Here is a 14641-nt window from a genome sequence, read left to right on the forward strand (position 1 = left end):
ATTGAACTAACCTGAGAGGGTTTTGTTGTTTGCAACCAAAACCAGTATAGCACAGATGGGTGACAATGATTTAGGACTTAAGGAGTGGTCTTGGCGTGGATGGGACACGGGTGACCGTGAGGGTGTCCAGGAAGCCACCCGGGGCCACAGAACACAGTGCAAGGCTTCAACTTGAACATGCACAGGTTTATTAGCAAAGGGGACTGGGCCTGACTCAGCAGATGGCCCTGACTCTCAGGGGCCATCTGCTGGGCTCAGGCCAACTGTAGGAATGGGGGAGCCCAGAGCAGAGGGAAGAGCAACAGCAATGGGCAGGAGTTCGGCCTGCAAATGGTGTTTTTGGCCAAAACCGTTCGGATCCACTTGTAGTGAGCACTGATGTTGGTGTAGACACCGGGCCGGTTGGGCCTACCACAGCCCACTCCCCAGCTCACGATTCCAACCTGATACCACAGCCCTTTCATTTCGCAGGTCAAGGGTCCACCTGAGTCACCCTGGGGAGCAGCATGGGTGAGCCCAGCCTGGGGTGGGGCAGGAGGGGTGAGCAGAGAGGCCAGGAGAGCAGGAGGGGCTGTGGAGCTGGGCAGACTGGATGCAAATGCCACTCCTCCCCCTGGAAGTAACCAAGCCTCAGTTTCTGCATCTGCAAAGTGGGGGCAATAGTCTCTACCCCCGCCCCCAGGGTCGAGGTGAGGACCAAATGAAGTGCAGGGATACAGATTGCTCTCAGGCCTGGGGGCTGGGGTGATGTGATACTAAGGCCCAGAAGCCCTGGTTGGGGACGGGAGGGACACTCACAAAGCAGGAATCCTTGCCACCTTGAGGGTCGCCAGCACAAACCATGTCTCCCCAGATGTCACGGCGGAAATCAGGCAGTGAGAACAGGTGGTTACACATGGTGGTGTTTATGATGCCGACCTGCACTTCCTGGAGGGTGTAGGGAGATGGCAGTGCTGCTGTAGAGTTGAGGGGACAGAGAAAGATGGCATCCTGAGCCTCTCCCCTACCATCAGGTTGGGAGGAATGGCATAGGCTATGAAGGCGGTGGGTGGGGGGAGGCGGTCCTTGGGGCACCCACGATGCCTGGGGCATTGCCCCTGATTCCCCTGCTCTAGCCCAGCACCCAGCACCTGATGGGTGATGAACAACATCACATAAAGAACCAATGGATGGACAAGCTGTTACAGGTTTCCCTCTCTGTAGCCTGCAGATAACAGGCCCTGGCTGAGGCCCCACGGAGAGACCGGGGAGAGACCGTAGCACGCCTGAGGGCGGGGCTAGTGCAGCTGAGATGGTTTAGGATTAACACAGTCCAGCGCCCAGGTGCCTGAGGAGGTGGGGCATCCCTGGTGCACTCTCTCCCCGTGCATTTGCGCATGCCCGGCCCCCCAGGATGCAGTGCGATCAAGCCCCATTCTCAGGTAAGGAAAGATTCAGGAGCAAGATTGCCCTCCCCCACCCCCAGCAAAGTATCAGGGAACTGCCAGAGCCTGATATGAACCCAGGTCTGTCCAATTCCTAAGTCTGGGTCCGAATCACCTCCTTATCCTGCAGAGGATGGTGACCACAAGAACACTGAAAGCTGGTCTGTAAATAGAGCTTCCTGGCTGCCGGGCGCTCTGCTAAGCCCTCATGTATGAATGCTTTTAAGCCTCAGAACTACCCTCTCAGGTGGGAGCTATTATTATGCCATTTTGCAGATGAGGAAGCTGAGGCACAGTGAGATGAAGTGCCTTGCCCAAGGTTTCCCAGCTAGTACAGAGTATATCAGGTCTGGGGGGTGGGGGACAAGAAGTCACCTTCTACCTGTGAGAGCGAGGGTTCAGCCTGGGGCTGGGTGTTACCACCTGTTAGCCGGGGGAAGGGAGCAGGGTCTGCCTGGCTAGGCTCCTTGGCTCACACCCATTCAGCCCTTTGGGCCCAGGCAGTCTGCACAGGGGCACTTTCTCCAGCCCCTTCGGGTGAAGGGAAAGGACGGGGCAGGTCTCCTGTCGACTCCTCTATCTGCCCCGTGCCAATTCCAGGTGTGCTACCCTCTCCGGCCCAGTGAGCCCTGGCTTCTCCATTGAGCCCTGGGGCCTTGGGCAATTTCCATACCTCTCCAAGCTTGCTCATCTGTAAAGTAGGTATAAAAATGTTCCCAGCCTCATTGGCAGGTAGGCTCCAGAAGGAAGAGAGTCCCTGGAACCCAGAACAGTGCCAGGGACACAGAGCGCATGAGAGGAGCTTTATCTATATGGTTGCTGTGGTTAAGGGTGAGGCAGGGCCACGCTGGGCCTGGGAGCAGTGTGAGGCGCCGTCCAGTCCGTCAGGCTAGAGCCCCCGCAGCCCCTCTGGGGGCCTGTGTCCAGCGGTTTCAGAGGATTCGTGGTGAGAGAGAAGCAGGTGGCAGCTCATGACAGCGCAAGGAGCCCCACAGAGATTCAGGGGGGAGCCAAGGCTGGAGCATGGCTTGACATTTCAAGGAGAGAAAAGGAGCTGGCACTCCAGGACAGGAGGCCACTCTGGCAGCTGCAGAAGGGATGGAGAAGCCAGAGTGGGAGGCTGGCTGGCAGTGGGGGTGGTGGTGAGCACCCTGCTGGGGTGGAAAGGAGGCCTTCCTGAAACAGCCCTCCCCAGCCCCACCCCTGCAGGCTGGGGCTTCGGGCCTGGGCCAGCGAGCCACCCTCTCTGGCTTCCGGCGTGCCACCCTCTCTGGCTTCCGGCGAGCCACGCTCTCTGGCTTCCGGCGAGCCACCCTCTCTGGCTTCCGGCGTGCCACCCTCTCTGGCTTCCGGCGTGCCACCCTCTCTGGCTTCCGGCGTGCCACCCTCTCTGGTTTCTGGCTCACAGTCTCCGGAAGGGAGGGGGAGCTGAGTGTGTGTACAGAAAGCACTGCTCGTTAAGGGGGAGCAAGAGTGGAGAGCCACGGACTTCCCTGGCGGTCCAGTGGTTAAGACTTCGCCTTCCAGTGCAGGGGGTGTGGGTTCCATCCCTGGTCGGGAAGCTAAGATCCCACATGCCTCGTGGCCACAAAAACCAAAACATAAAAAAACAGAAGCAATATTGCAACCAAATTCAATAAAGACTTTAAAAAAATGGTCCACATCAAAAAAAATCTAAAATAAAAAAAAAAAAGAGGACTTCCCTGGTGGCGCAGTGGTTAAGAATCCGCCTTCCAATGCAGAGGACACGGGTTCGAGCCCTAGTCCAGGAAGATCCCACATGCCACGGAGCAACTAAGCCCATGCGCCACAACTACTGAGCCTGCGCTCTAGAGCCCATGAGCCACAACTACTGAGCCCACGTGCTGCAACTACTGAAGCCCGCGTGCCTAGAGCCCATGCTCCGCAACAGGAGAAGCCACTGCAATGAGAAGCCCGCGCACTGCAACAAAGAGTAGCCCCCGCTGGACACAACCAAAGAAAACCCGTGCAAGACCCAACGCAGCCAAAAATAAATAAATAAATTTATTAAAAAAAAAAGAGTGGAGAGCCAGTGTGGAGAGGATGCTGAGTAGGCCAAAGAGAGGATGCTGCCAAGGTGGGGGCCACTGAGGCTGGTGCAGCTAGAATGAGTGGACATGACATTGCCGCCCTCCCCTGCCCCAGACCCATCTGTCCCCAGCCTCACCCTGATCTTCTTCAATGTCCCCCCAGCCGGTCACCCAGCAGTCAGTCCGGTTCTCAAACTCAGAGGAGGAAGCCATGAGACAGATGGGCTGGATGTACTTGGTGTAGGTAATGGAGGAGGACAGCTTCAGCAGGGCGATGTCATACGATGCAGACCCCAGATACCTGGGGCTCAAAAAGATCTGCTCCACGTTGTAACGGTTGTAGTAGGCTTGCAGGTTCCAAATGGATGGTGTGGCAGACAGCTCGCCAAACTGGACCGACCATTCATAGGGATCTCTGTTGCTGGCAGGGGAGGAGAAAGCCGTCAGGGGTCCTCAGAGGGAGGGTGGGCCACCTGAGCACACCTGGGGCTGCTCCCTGAGCTGAGACCCCCGGGCTGCTGCGGGGCTCACCCCAGACACCATCAGCAGGTCTTCCTTCGACCAAAGAGGCCAGGGTAGAAACGTGGAGAGCCCAGACAGCCCCAAACAAAGTCCCACACCTGGGGACTTGAGGGGGTTGGTAGGAGGGTGCCTCCCCTGCCAGCTCATCTGGCCAGTCACTCAACCACCTGTCACCTCCAAGAGCCCTTCTCAAAAGGGAACAAGCAGGTGCACGGGCGCCACAGCAGGCTGGGCTCAAAACAGCTTCCGGGGCCACTGTCACCACAGGCCAGGCTCTGTGTCCAGCACTTACTTCAGCTCATTCCTCCCCCGGGGTGGGGGGGGGCGGTCACCTCTGCTGGGAGGTGGGGTGAGGAAAGTGGAGGTTGGTGGTGCCATTTGGGGACAAGTGAAGCAAGAAAGAAAAGAACAAGACAAACAAATGTGCGTGGGAATGTTCTGGGAGAACATTCTGGAAGAAACTGCACAGGGTTTCCTCCCGGAGCGCCCTGGGGGACTCGCGTGGGTGCGTAACGGGCTGCAGCCGGGACTGGGCCTCAGGAGCACACGAGGGCCGTGTCCACGTGGGGCATGCGCGCAGGTCCTGCTGCAGACCCAGGGCCCGGGGTCAGCGGGCCGCCCGCCCCCAGACTCACTTTTGGAAGCAGTGTGCGGCCGAGAGCACCCAGCGGCGGTTGAGCAGGCTTGCTCCGCAGTAGTGGGAGCCCCATAGGCGCAGGCTGCCCTGCCACGGCCAGCGCCCAAGCTCTGCGTCCTTTCCACCCACTATGCGTGTCGGGACAGTCCGTTGGCCACATGGCCCTGGGATGGACAGATGGACACCAGGCTGAGCTGCGGGAGGCAGGCCCACCCCGTCCACCCTCACCCACCGGGTGGGAGAAGGGAAGGGGCGCCCCGGGGAACCGCGCGTCCAGGGGTCTTGCCGCCCAGGAAGAAGGGGACGCTGGGGACCTGCCCCACGTGGGCCACAGGCGCCCGCCCCTCCCCCACACCCAGGGGCGGCCCCATCCGTTACATGCGAGCATAGAAGAGTTCTCGAAACCTGGGGCGGGGAGAGGAAAAGATGAGTCGCCCTTCGCGCTCCGGCTCAGGTGCCCTGCGCAGGGAAGCGCGCCCCCTGGACGCCTTACCTGGAAGCAACAGGTCCCTATCCCGCAACGCTGCGGGTAGGAGAGAAAGTGAGCTCCCCTCGGTCTCCACGCGCCCCACCCTTCCCCCATCACCCCTAGCTGCGCCGGCAGCCCCAGCCTCAGCTCACCCTGCCTCGCGATTTCGACCCGCACCAACAGTTGCGCGAGCAGCAGCGCCCCGACCTGCGCGCCCATGGCCTCTTCTTCCCGCCGCCTGGCGCCCCCTCTGCTTCCGCCAGCTCCAAGGCCCGGCTGGGGCGCCCCCTCGGGGAGAGGGAGCCACGGGAACCCTGGCCGCCCCCTTCCCTCAGCTTGACCTCTCTGGTCCAAGGGCTGTTTGGGAACCTGGGACGTCACAGTGCCCCGGCTTTGAGCTTCTACTGGGGCTCGGTCCCCCAACTACGTACCTTGTTATGGCCCAGGAGCCAGTGTACCCAGACGATCCCTTTCTTGTCTGCGACCCTGGGGGCCTGGCTGCCCCCCATGCTGCCCTCTTTTCTACCCATTCCTTCTGCTAGGAAGGACCAAGGACCTGACCCACAGCCAGGGCTCCCATGAAAGCACATTAGCAAGTCCTCACTGAGACCCCCATTGGGGGTCTCGAACTGTTGGGCTCAGCCAGGAAGAAAAGACCCCTCACAAGCCTTTCTTGGGGAAATGATGATCTTGGGTCTTGTCCCTCCCTGTGCTGGCCTCAGGCTAGTGCCCACGTGCGGCCCAGGCTGCCCCCTGGCGGCAGGCCCCGGCCCCTTTTATCACCCTCCTCAGGATTCAGTCTTGAAAGTTGAAACTGCCTTTCACAAACTTTCTTGCCCTGGGTCCTGGGGGGAAGGAAATTGCCAAAGAAAGTGAGAGAGAGACGTCGCTGGGTTGTTCATCCCAGCGTCCCTGTGACCGGTGACTCTACGGACTGGGAACCTGGGAAGGCTGTGCCTGCTTGGTGCCCCTCTGTGTGTCCTGAACACTGCCTGGGATGTGGAGGTGTTCATGGAGTGATGAGTCCCCCAGCATTGGCTTCTGGGGGTCCCTCCAGGCAGGGGAGCCAGTCTGGACTTGCAGGAGTATCCACAGGTGTGTATCCCCCTCGGGAGCCCTGGGTCTTGGGTCCAGCCCGGCAGCACCCTCAGCAGGGCCTGGGTGGTGACTGCCAAGGGAATGAGCCGCTGGAGGCAGGAGCAGGCAGAGCAGGTTCCCTGCCTGGCCAAGCGGGAGAGAGGGTTCCCAGGTGGTGTCCTTGACCCGGGCACACTGGTGGAGACACGGGGGAGACGCCTGATGCTTGGGGACAATGGAAACTTCTGCAGAGGCTGAAGCCAGCCAGTCAGCAAACCTCGTGGACTTCACACACTGCAGAGGGGACAGTGGGCATGGGCTCTGGCTGGTGGATGCAGGGACAGACTGCGTGCAGCAAGGGCTGGAGTTTTCCCCTAAGACGGTCCCCCTCTGTGGCCTTTGGCACCACAGTGCTTGTGACTGGCCAGTCACTGTGAGCTCCCTGGATCAGGGCTAAGTGCGGCTCCTTGCACAAGATGAGACACAGTGCAAGCGCCTACCTTGCAGTGCTGTGGGGACGGCCCAGGAGCTCCTCCTCCCCTGCAGCCTGAAGGATAGCTTAAGCCGCAGATCCTGTGCAATCCTCGGGGCTGCCTATGGCTCTTGAGAGCTCTCTCCTCCCTCTGACCACCTGCCTGTCTCCTGCTCCTACTGTCCTTTCCTGGTGAATGCCATGCCTGCTCCAGCCTCGGGCCGGCCTCTCCCTGCAGACCCCTCGTCCAGATGGTCACGCAGCAGGCTTCTTCTGGGCCTTCAAGTCTCAGTGCTAATGTCACATCCTCAGCTAGGCTTTCCCTGTCCCCCTCCCATCTAAAGCCAGCCCCATATGCCCCCACTGACTGTCCTTCTCACTGACCTGTTGTATTTCCTCCCTAGAACTTAGCAATGTCCAAAATGATCTTGTTTGGTCCTTTGTGTGTGTAGCTGTTGGCTCCCTCCAGGGACTGTGTGTGACACACCCAGTGAATGTGGAATTGAAGGGCTGATGGAGGACCCAAAGGGCCCCGCTCCTGCTCCTCTGCCCTGCACAGCGGCCAGCAGGGGTCCCCACTCACACACACAGGGTCCCAGCCCTGTGCTCCCTCCTCCAGCTGCCGGCTTACATTTCTCCAGCCAGTTCCTGGGCTCCCCTGGAAAGACCGGGGTTGGGGAAAGAGGGAAAGAGGGAAAGAGGGAAAGAGCAAGCCCAGCCTGGCCCCGAGTCCTCACCGTCCACGTCAGGGTGATGTGGGTTCCCCCCCAGCCCTGCCAGGAACCCCAGGATATGTTACTGCTCTGCTGGCCACTGAGCCAGGGACAGGGCTGCTGGGCAGAGTGGGCTCGGGCAAGTCCTGGGGTTTGCGCCCTCAGTTTCCCTGTCTGAAAAATGGAGATAACAGTAATGTGCACCTTGCAGGGCTACTGTGAGCATCTGGCGACGCCCTGTGGTTAAGCTCCTACACATGGAAGATACTTTCTCATGCACCCCTCTGGGGCCGCAAGGCACAGGGAGGATCACCCAGCCAGAGGAATGTCCTTCTGCCAGCTAGGCTTTACTGCCTCTCAGACAGACACGTCTGCAAAGGCACCAGCCCAGCACTGGGCGCTGGAAACCCCAGTTCCAAGAGTCCCAGAAACCACCCAAGGAATCCTTGAACGTGGGTGCTCCTTGGGACTCAGCCTTGAATGGTGGGTGAGAAGCAGGTTCTGTCCCTGGGGGTCCACGGGGTGGCAAGGAGGGAGAGAGGGCATCTTGGAGCCCCCTGGGGACACATGAAACGCAGATGCTGGGCCCAGGGCTGTGAGGTCTGAAGAGGGATAGATGTGGGTATTGGGGAGGGGGCTTGTCATGGGGCTGGGTGGGGGGGCGGAACCAGAGAAGGTCCCTGGAGGACAGAGGATAGGTGGATGGTTGAAGGTGGCTGTTGGGGAGGGTTTGGGGAGTAGGTCCCTGCAGGAACTGCCTGCTACACTCTTGGCAGGGAGCAGAGAGAGAGGGCATGAGTTTGGGATGCAGGGGCTGAGGTTGCAGGACTGACTGCCCGGATAGGCAAGGCAAGCCACGGGGAGACGGGGGTGCCCCCAAGCGGTCCCAGAAGCAACAACAGGGCAAAGATAAGATCCTAGCAAGGCTTGGAGAGAAGTTCCTGACATCCCGAGCTGAGCTCCAGGTTGTGCTGACAACCCATGTGGTGTAGACGCTGACGTTGGTGGAAACACCCAGCCTCTTAGGGAGCCCGCAGTGGGATCCCCAGCTCACAACCCGTGTGACAGACGTGACCAGTGTCACAGACCAGGGGGCTGTATGATCAAGAAAGGAGAGCTGACCAGCCTTGGGCACTGCAGGGAGAAGGAATGTGGGAGACTTTTCTGATTCCTAAATTTTTTCCACTTCTCAAAAAGCTAACATATGACCCGGCAATCCCACTCCTAGGCATAAGTCTGGAGAAAACCATAATTCAAAAGGATGCATGCACCCCAGTGTCCATTGCAGCAATATTTACAATAGCCATGAAATGGAAGCAACCTAAATGTCCATCGACAGAGGAATGGATAAAGAAGATGTGGTACATATATACAATGGAATATTACTCAGCCATAAAGAGGAATGAAATAGTGCCATTCAAAATGGCAAATAGTGCCATTTGCAGGGACATGGATGGACCTAGAGATTGTCATATAGAGTGAAGTAAGTCAGAAAGAGAAAAACAAATATCATATAATATCACTTATATGTGGAATCTAGAAAAATGGTACAGATGAACTTATTTGCAAAGCAGAAATAGAGTCACAGATGTAGAGAATAAACTTATGGTTACCAAGGAAAGAAAGTGGGGTTGGGATGAATTGGGAGATTGGGATTGACATAGATACATTACTGTGTATAAAACAGATGACTAATGAGAACCTACTGTATGGCACGGGGAACTCTACTCAATGCTCTGTGGCGACCTAAATGGGAAGGAAATCTAAAAAAGAGGGGATATATGTGTATGTATAACTGATTCACTTTTCTGTACAGCAGAAACTAACACAACATTGTAAAGCAACTATACTCCAATAAAAAAATTTGTTTTAAGTACCCATTCTTCTCAATTGACCCTCGCATCAACCTAGCCTGCAGGCAGCTCCCCTCGAAGGGGCTCGCTGGGTCTCTGAGCAGCCCCAAACGCTTGGTTTAAACCAAAATCATGCTCAGTGAATACTCAGTACTGCATTATTGCTTTTTTCCTCTACCTAATCTCTTGATTTCTGACTTAAAAGATGTGGCTTTATTAGTTTATTGAGTATTTAGAACATTTTTTGCTTTATGTATTTCAAAGCTCTGTTATTGGGGCATAAAGGCTCATGCCTCTTACATCTTTTCAGTGGCTTGTAACTTTTATCAATGTAAAATACCCCTATAGCTCATTCTTAAGACTTCGAGCCTTGGGTTCTATTTTATCTGCGATTATCTGCTGTGTGATACTCCACAGCCACTTTCATCTTGTTTGCAATTTTTCCACCAATATATATTCTTAAATCAAAACAAAATAAAAAGAATACATTTATAAAGAAATTACAAGAAGTTAAATTTCTCAACCTATTTATGCTTGGCCCTTATTGGAACAGACTTGCTGGAATCCTTGTAAAATAGTAAAGTACCTCCACTAACAGTATTATGGATTTTTGTTATTGCAAAAGAAACATAAGTTTCATATGATTTACTGACACCTTATGGGGATAAAGGCACATCCTGCCTGCTTGAGATTGGGTTTTTTTGGTCCCAGAAATTATGTTTGAGAACTCCTAGATTATCAGAATTATGTAAGAGCCAGTGTATTTCATAGTAAATCTGATTTAAAGACATCCCTATTATTCAGCCATAAAAAAGAATGAAGTAATGCCATTTGCAGCAACATGGATGGACCTGGAGATTATCATACTAAGTGAACTAAGTCAGAAGGAGAAAGATAAATACCATATGATATCACTTATATGTGGAATCTAAAAAAATGATACAAATGAACTTATTTATAAAACAGAAATAGACTCACAGACATAGAAAACAAACTTATGGTTACCAAAGAGGGAAGGGGGGGAGGGAAAAATTAGGACTTTGGGATTAAAATACACACACTACTGTATATAAAATAGACAACCAATGAGGACCTACTGTATAGCACAGGGAACTATACTTAATATCTTGTAACAACTTATAATGGAAAAGAATCTGAAAAAGAATATATATATACACGTGTGTGTGTGTGTGTGTGTATGTGCGTGTATAAAACTGGGACTTCCCTGGTGGTCCAGTGGTTAAGACTCCGTGCTTCCACTGCAGAGGGCACAGGTTTGATCCCTGGTCAGGGAACTAAGATCCCACATGCTGTGCAGCATAGCAAAAAGACAAAAAACGGAATCACTTTGCTGCACACCTGAAACTAGCACAACATTGTAAATCAAGTATATTTCAATAAAATGTTTAAAAATAAAATTAAAATTAAAATAAATAAAAATAAAGACATCCTGATGGTCCTATCATCATCATCAAGTGTTCCTTAGAACTCACAACCATTCAATAACCCTTTTTGTGCTCACAGGTACCTGGTCACCTGCTAAGTGTGATACTGAGGAGGTAAAATATGCATAGTCCTGGTGCTGTGATCTGAATGTTTGTCTCCCCCAAGTTCGTATGTTGAAATCCTAACCCCCAGGGTCATGGTGTTCAGAGGTGGAGACTTTGGGAGGCACTTAGGTGATGAGAGCAGAGCCCTCATAAATGGGATTAGTGTAGATATATATAAATTTTTCTTTTTTTGGCCACGCTGCGCGGCTTGCAGGACCTCAGTTCCCCAACCAGGGATTGAACCTGGGCCACAGCAATGAAAGCCCGGAATCCTAACCACTAGACCACCAGGGAAGTCCCTATTTATTTATTTATTTATTTATTTATTATTTATTTATTTATTTTTGGCTGCGTTGTGTCCTTGTTGCTGTGTGCAGGCTTTCTTTAGTTTCAGCGAGTGGGGGCTACTCTTTGTTGCGGTGCGCAGGCTTCTTACTGTGGTGGCTTCTCTTGTTGCGGAGCACGGGCTCTAGGTGCACGGGCTTCAGTAGTTGTGGCACGCAGGCTCAGTGGTTGTGGCTCGCAGGCTCTAGAGCGCAGGCTCAGTACTTGTGGTGCAGGGGCTTAGTTGCTCCGCAGCATGTGGGATCTTCCTGGACCAGGGCTCAAACCCGTGTCCCCTGAATTGGCAGGCGGATTCTGAACCACTGCGCCACCAGGGAAGTCCTATTTATTTACTTTTTATTGAAGTATAGTTGATTTACAATATTGTGTTAGTTTCCGGTGTACAGCAAAGTGATTCGGTTATACATATATATGTATATTTTTTTCAATTCTTTTCCGTTATAGTTTATTACAAGATATTGAATATAGGTCCCTGTGCTATACAGTAAATCCTTGTTGTTTAGATTAGTACCCTTATAAAAGAGAACCCAGAGAGCTCCCTCACCCCTTCTGCCATGTGAGGACACAGAGAGAAGGCAAAAGCTATGAACCAGGAAGCAGGCCCTCAGACATGGAATCAGCCAGCACTTGGATCTCAGACTTCCAGCCCAGGAACTGTGAGAAATAAAGGTCTGTTGTTTATAAGCTGCCCACTTTATGGTATTTTTTCATAGCATCCCAGTGGACTAGGACACCTAGCAAAGCATTTGGCTTAGCAATGGACGAGCTTTCATAATCCTCTTTTTCCAAGTGTGTTCATTACATTCCATGTTTCTACTCACATTATGTTAAGAATATACAAAGTGGAGGAGATACTTCTTCCTCTTCAGACTTAAATAATCTAGGAGAACTCAGAATGCTGTAGACAGATAACCTGGCCGATATGGAACCAATATCATGTACAGACCTGCCTTTCTAATGGTCTGCTAATAGGGATTCTAGAGCCTGGCCTGGTCTCCTTTTCTCAACCCCTTACTTTATTTCACTTAAAACATTTTTTTTATGGAAAATGTATATACAAGAACTGATTTTGAATATCCTTCCACATCTCTACATTTTTCTCTCATGTAATCTGCCCCTTTTAAACATTTGCTCTAAGTTCTGACCATGTTTCACTACTTTATCTTCAAGTTTGCTGATTCATTTTTTAGTCATGTCCATTTTATTATTCAGCCTTTTGGCTAAAATGTTTTACTTCAGCAATATTTTATTTTTATTCATTTATTTATTTTTTAAAGATGTATTTATTATTTATTTATTTTTGGCCACATGGGTTCTTAGTTGCGGCACTCGGGATCTTTGTTCAGGCATGCGGCCTCCTTGTTGCAGTGCACGGGCTACTCTCTAGTTCTGGCGTGCGGTTTTTCTCTTCTGTAGTTGTGGGGCGCAGGCTCCAGGGCGTGTGGGCTCTGCAGTTTGTGGTACGCAGGTTCTCTAGTTGAGGCGCGTGAGCTCAGTAGTTGTGGCATGCAGGCTTAGTTGCCCCGTGGCATGTGGGATCTTAGTTCCCCGAGAAGGGATCAAACCGGCGTCCCCTGCATTGCAAGGCGGATTCTTTACCACTGGACAACCAGGGAAGTCCCAACTTCAGCAACATTTTTTTAAAAGTAATTTTTATTTATTTATTTATTTTATTTTTGGCTGCATTGGGTCTTCGTTGCTGCGTGCAGGCTTTCTCTAGTTGCGGCGAGCGGGGGTACTCTTTGTTGCAGTGAGTGGGCTTCTCATTGCGGTGGCTTCTCTTGTTGCGGAGCACAGGCTCTAGATGCATGGGCTTCAGTAGTTGTGGCACGCGAGCTCTAGAGCGCAGGGTCAGTAGCTGTGGTGCAAGGGCTTAGTTGCTCCGTGGCATGTGAGATCTTACCAGACCAGGGCTCGAACCCGTGTCCCCAGGCAGATTCTTAACCACTGGGCCACCAGGGAAGTCCAATTCAGCAATATTTTAAATTTCCAAACACTCTTTCTCGTTCTCTGATTGGTCTTCTATAGTATAATTCTTATTTAATGCTGATAAACCCCTCTTCAAGCTTTCTGAGGACACCAGTTAGAATTTTCCAAGTTGTCTGCTGTTCCATGTACAGTAAGTCCCCTACATACGAAACTGAACGTTGTGAACTTTCAAAGATTTGAATGTGCATTTGAATGTCCAATCACGTAAGTTAGTTCACGTGTCTGGTGTACTTTGTCACGTGCGTGCATCCTATACAAGTGGTTGTGCTTTTGTGTACTTTAGTGTACAGTACTGTATAGAGTACAGTAGTACAGTAACTTTATTTCAAGCCCAGGATGTCCGGAAGTAAGCATAAAAGCAGCAGTGACGTAGCTAGTACTACTGTACTTTTCAAGGTACTGTATTGTAAGATTAAAAATGTTTTCTTTATGGACTTCCCCGGTGGTCCAATGGCTAAGACTCCATGCTCCCAGTGCAGGGGGTCCAGGTTCGATCCCTGGTCAGGGAATTAGATCCCACACGCCGCAACTAAGAGTTTGCATGCTGCAACTAAAAGATTCCCGAGTGCCACAACTAAAGACCCCGCATGCCACAACGAAGATCTTGTGTGCTGCAACTAAGACCCAGCGCAGCCAAATAAATAAATATTTTTTTAAGTTTTCTTTATTTTTTGTGTTTGCTTTTTATGTATTATTTGTGTGAAAGTATTATAAAGCTATTACAGTACAGTACTATATAGCCGATTGTCTTAGGTGGGTACCTGGGCTAACTTTGTTGGACTTATGAACGTGCTCTCGGAACGGAACTCATTCGTATGTAGGGGACTTACTGTATTATCTCAATTTTCCTTGGAGTCAGTTCAGTTTATTGAAATAGATCCTTCTGGTGCATGCGCAGATTTTCTGCAAATATTTCTTCATCCTTGGTTGCTGTGCAGTAAAAGGTTAACTGAACAGGCCTAGGATGTTCAAACCCTGCACAATCCAAAGAAAGGACTGGCCCTTGCCCACCTCCTAGGAAATAACCTCTGAGCCCTTGGAATGTCCTGCCTGAAAAGACTGTCTTTGTAGACCTGGGGTCTCGGGCCACTCCAGATAGTTGATGATAACGATGTGATTTATGGCGGGGCCTTGGGTCACACTGGATCAGCTGGACCTCTGAAGGGGCTGCAGTCTGAGAAATAAGGTTGGCCACATGGGCCCTCCATGCCTATGTGATGAAACCCCAGTAAAAACTCTAGACACCAAACTTTCAGTGAGCTTCCCTAGTTGGCAAAACTTCACGAGTGTTGTCACACGTCATTGCTGGGAAAATTAAGCACTGCCCACCTGACTCCCCTGGAAGAGGACAGCTGGAAGCCTGCACCTGGTCTCTTCCAGACTCTCCTCTGCACCTTTGGCATTTGCTGATGTTATCTGTATCCATTAACTGTAAGGAACCATAACCAGGAGTACACCAGCTTTTCTGAGTTCTGTGAATCCTCCTAAAAAATCATTGACTCAGTGGGTGGTCCTGTCGACCCCAACTCAGTGGTCTGC

General features: G+C 52.1%; 1 protein-coding gene across 1 annotated transcript; it reads right to left on the reverse strand.

Moving 5' to 3' along the window:
• Positions 1-254: 254 nt before the first annotated feature.
• On the reverse strand, positions 255-5612 carry LOC137750399 (testisin-like). The gene is made up of 8 exons (XM_068524766.1): positions 5535-5612; positions 5256-5391; positions 5128-5157; positions 5013-5039; positions 4633-4828; positions 3613-3896; positions 799-953; positions 255-494 (listed from the first exon to the last, which is right to left on the reverse strand). Exons 1-8 carry the CDS (start codon positions 5610-5612, stop codon positions 255-257), a joined length of 1146 nt encoding a protein of 381 aa, XP_068380867.1.
• Positions 5613-14641: the final 9029 nt, after the last annotated feature.

This window comes from Eschrichtius robustus, chromosome 16 (genome assembly GCF_028021215.1).
Source record: "Eschrichtius robustus isolate mEscRob2 chromosome 16, mEscRob2.pri, whole genome shotgun sequence".
In the NCBI taxonomy this organism is placed as follows: domain Eukaryota; kingdom Metazoa; phylum Chordata; class Mammalia; order Artiodactyla; family Eschrichtiidae; genus Eschrichtius; species Eschrichtius robustus.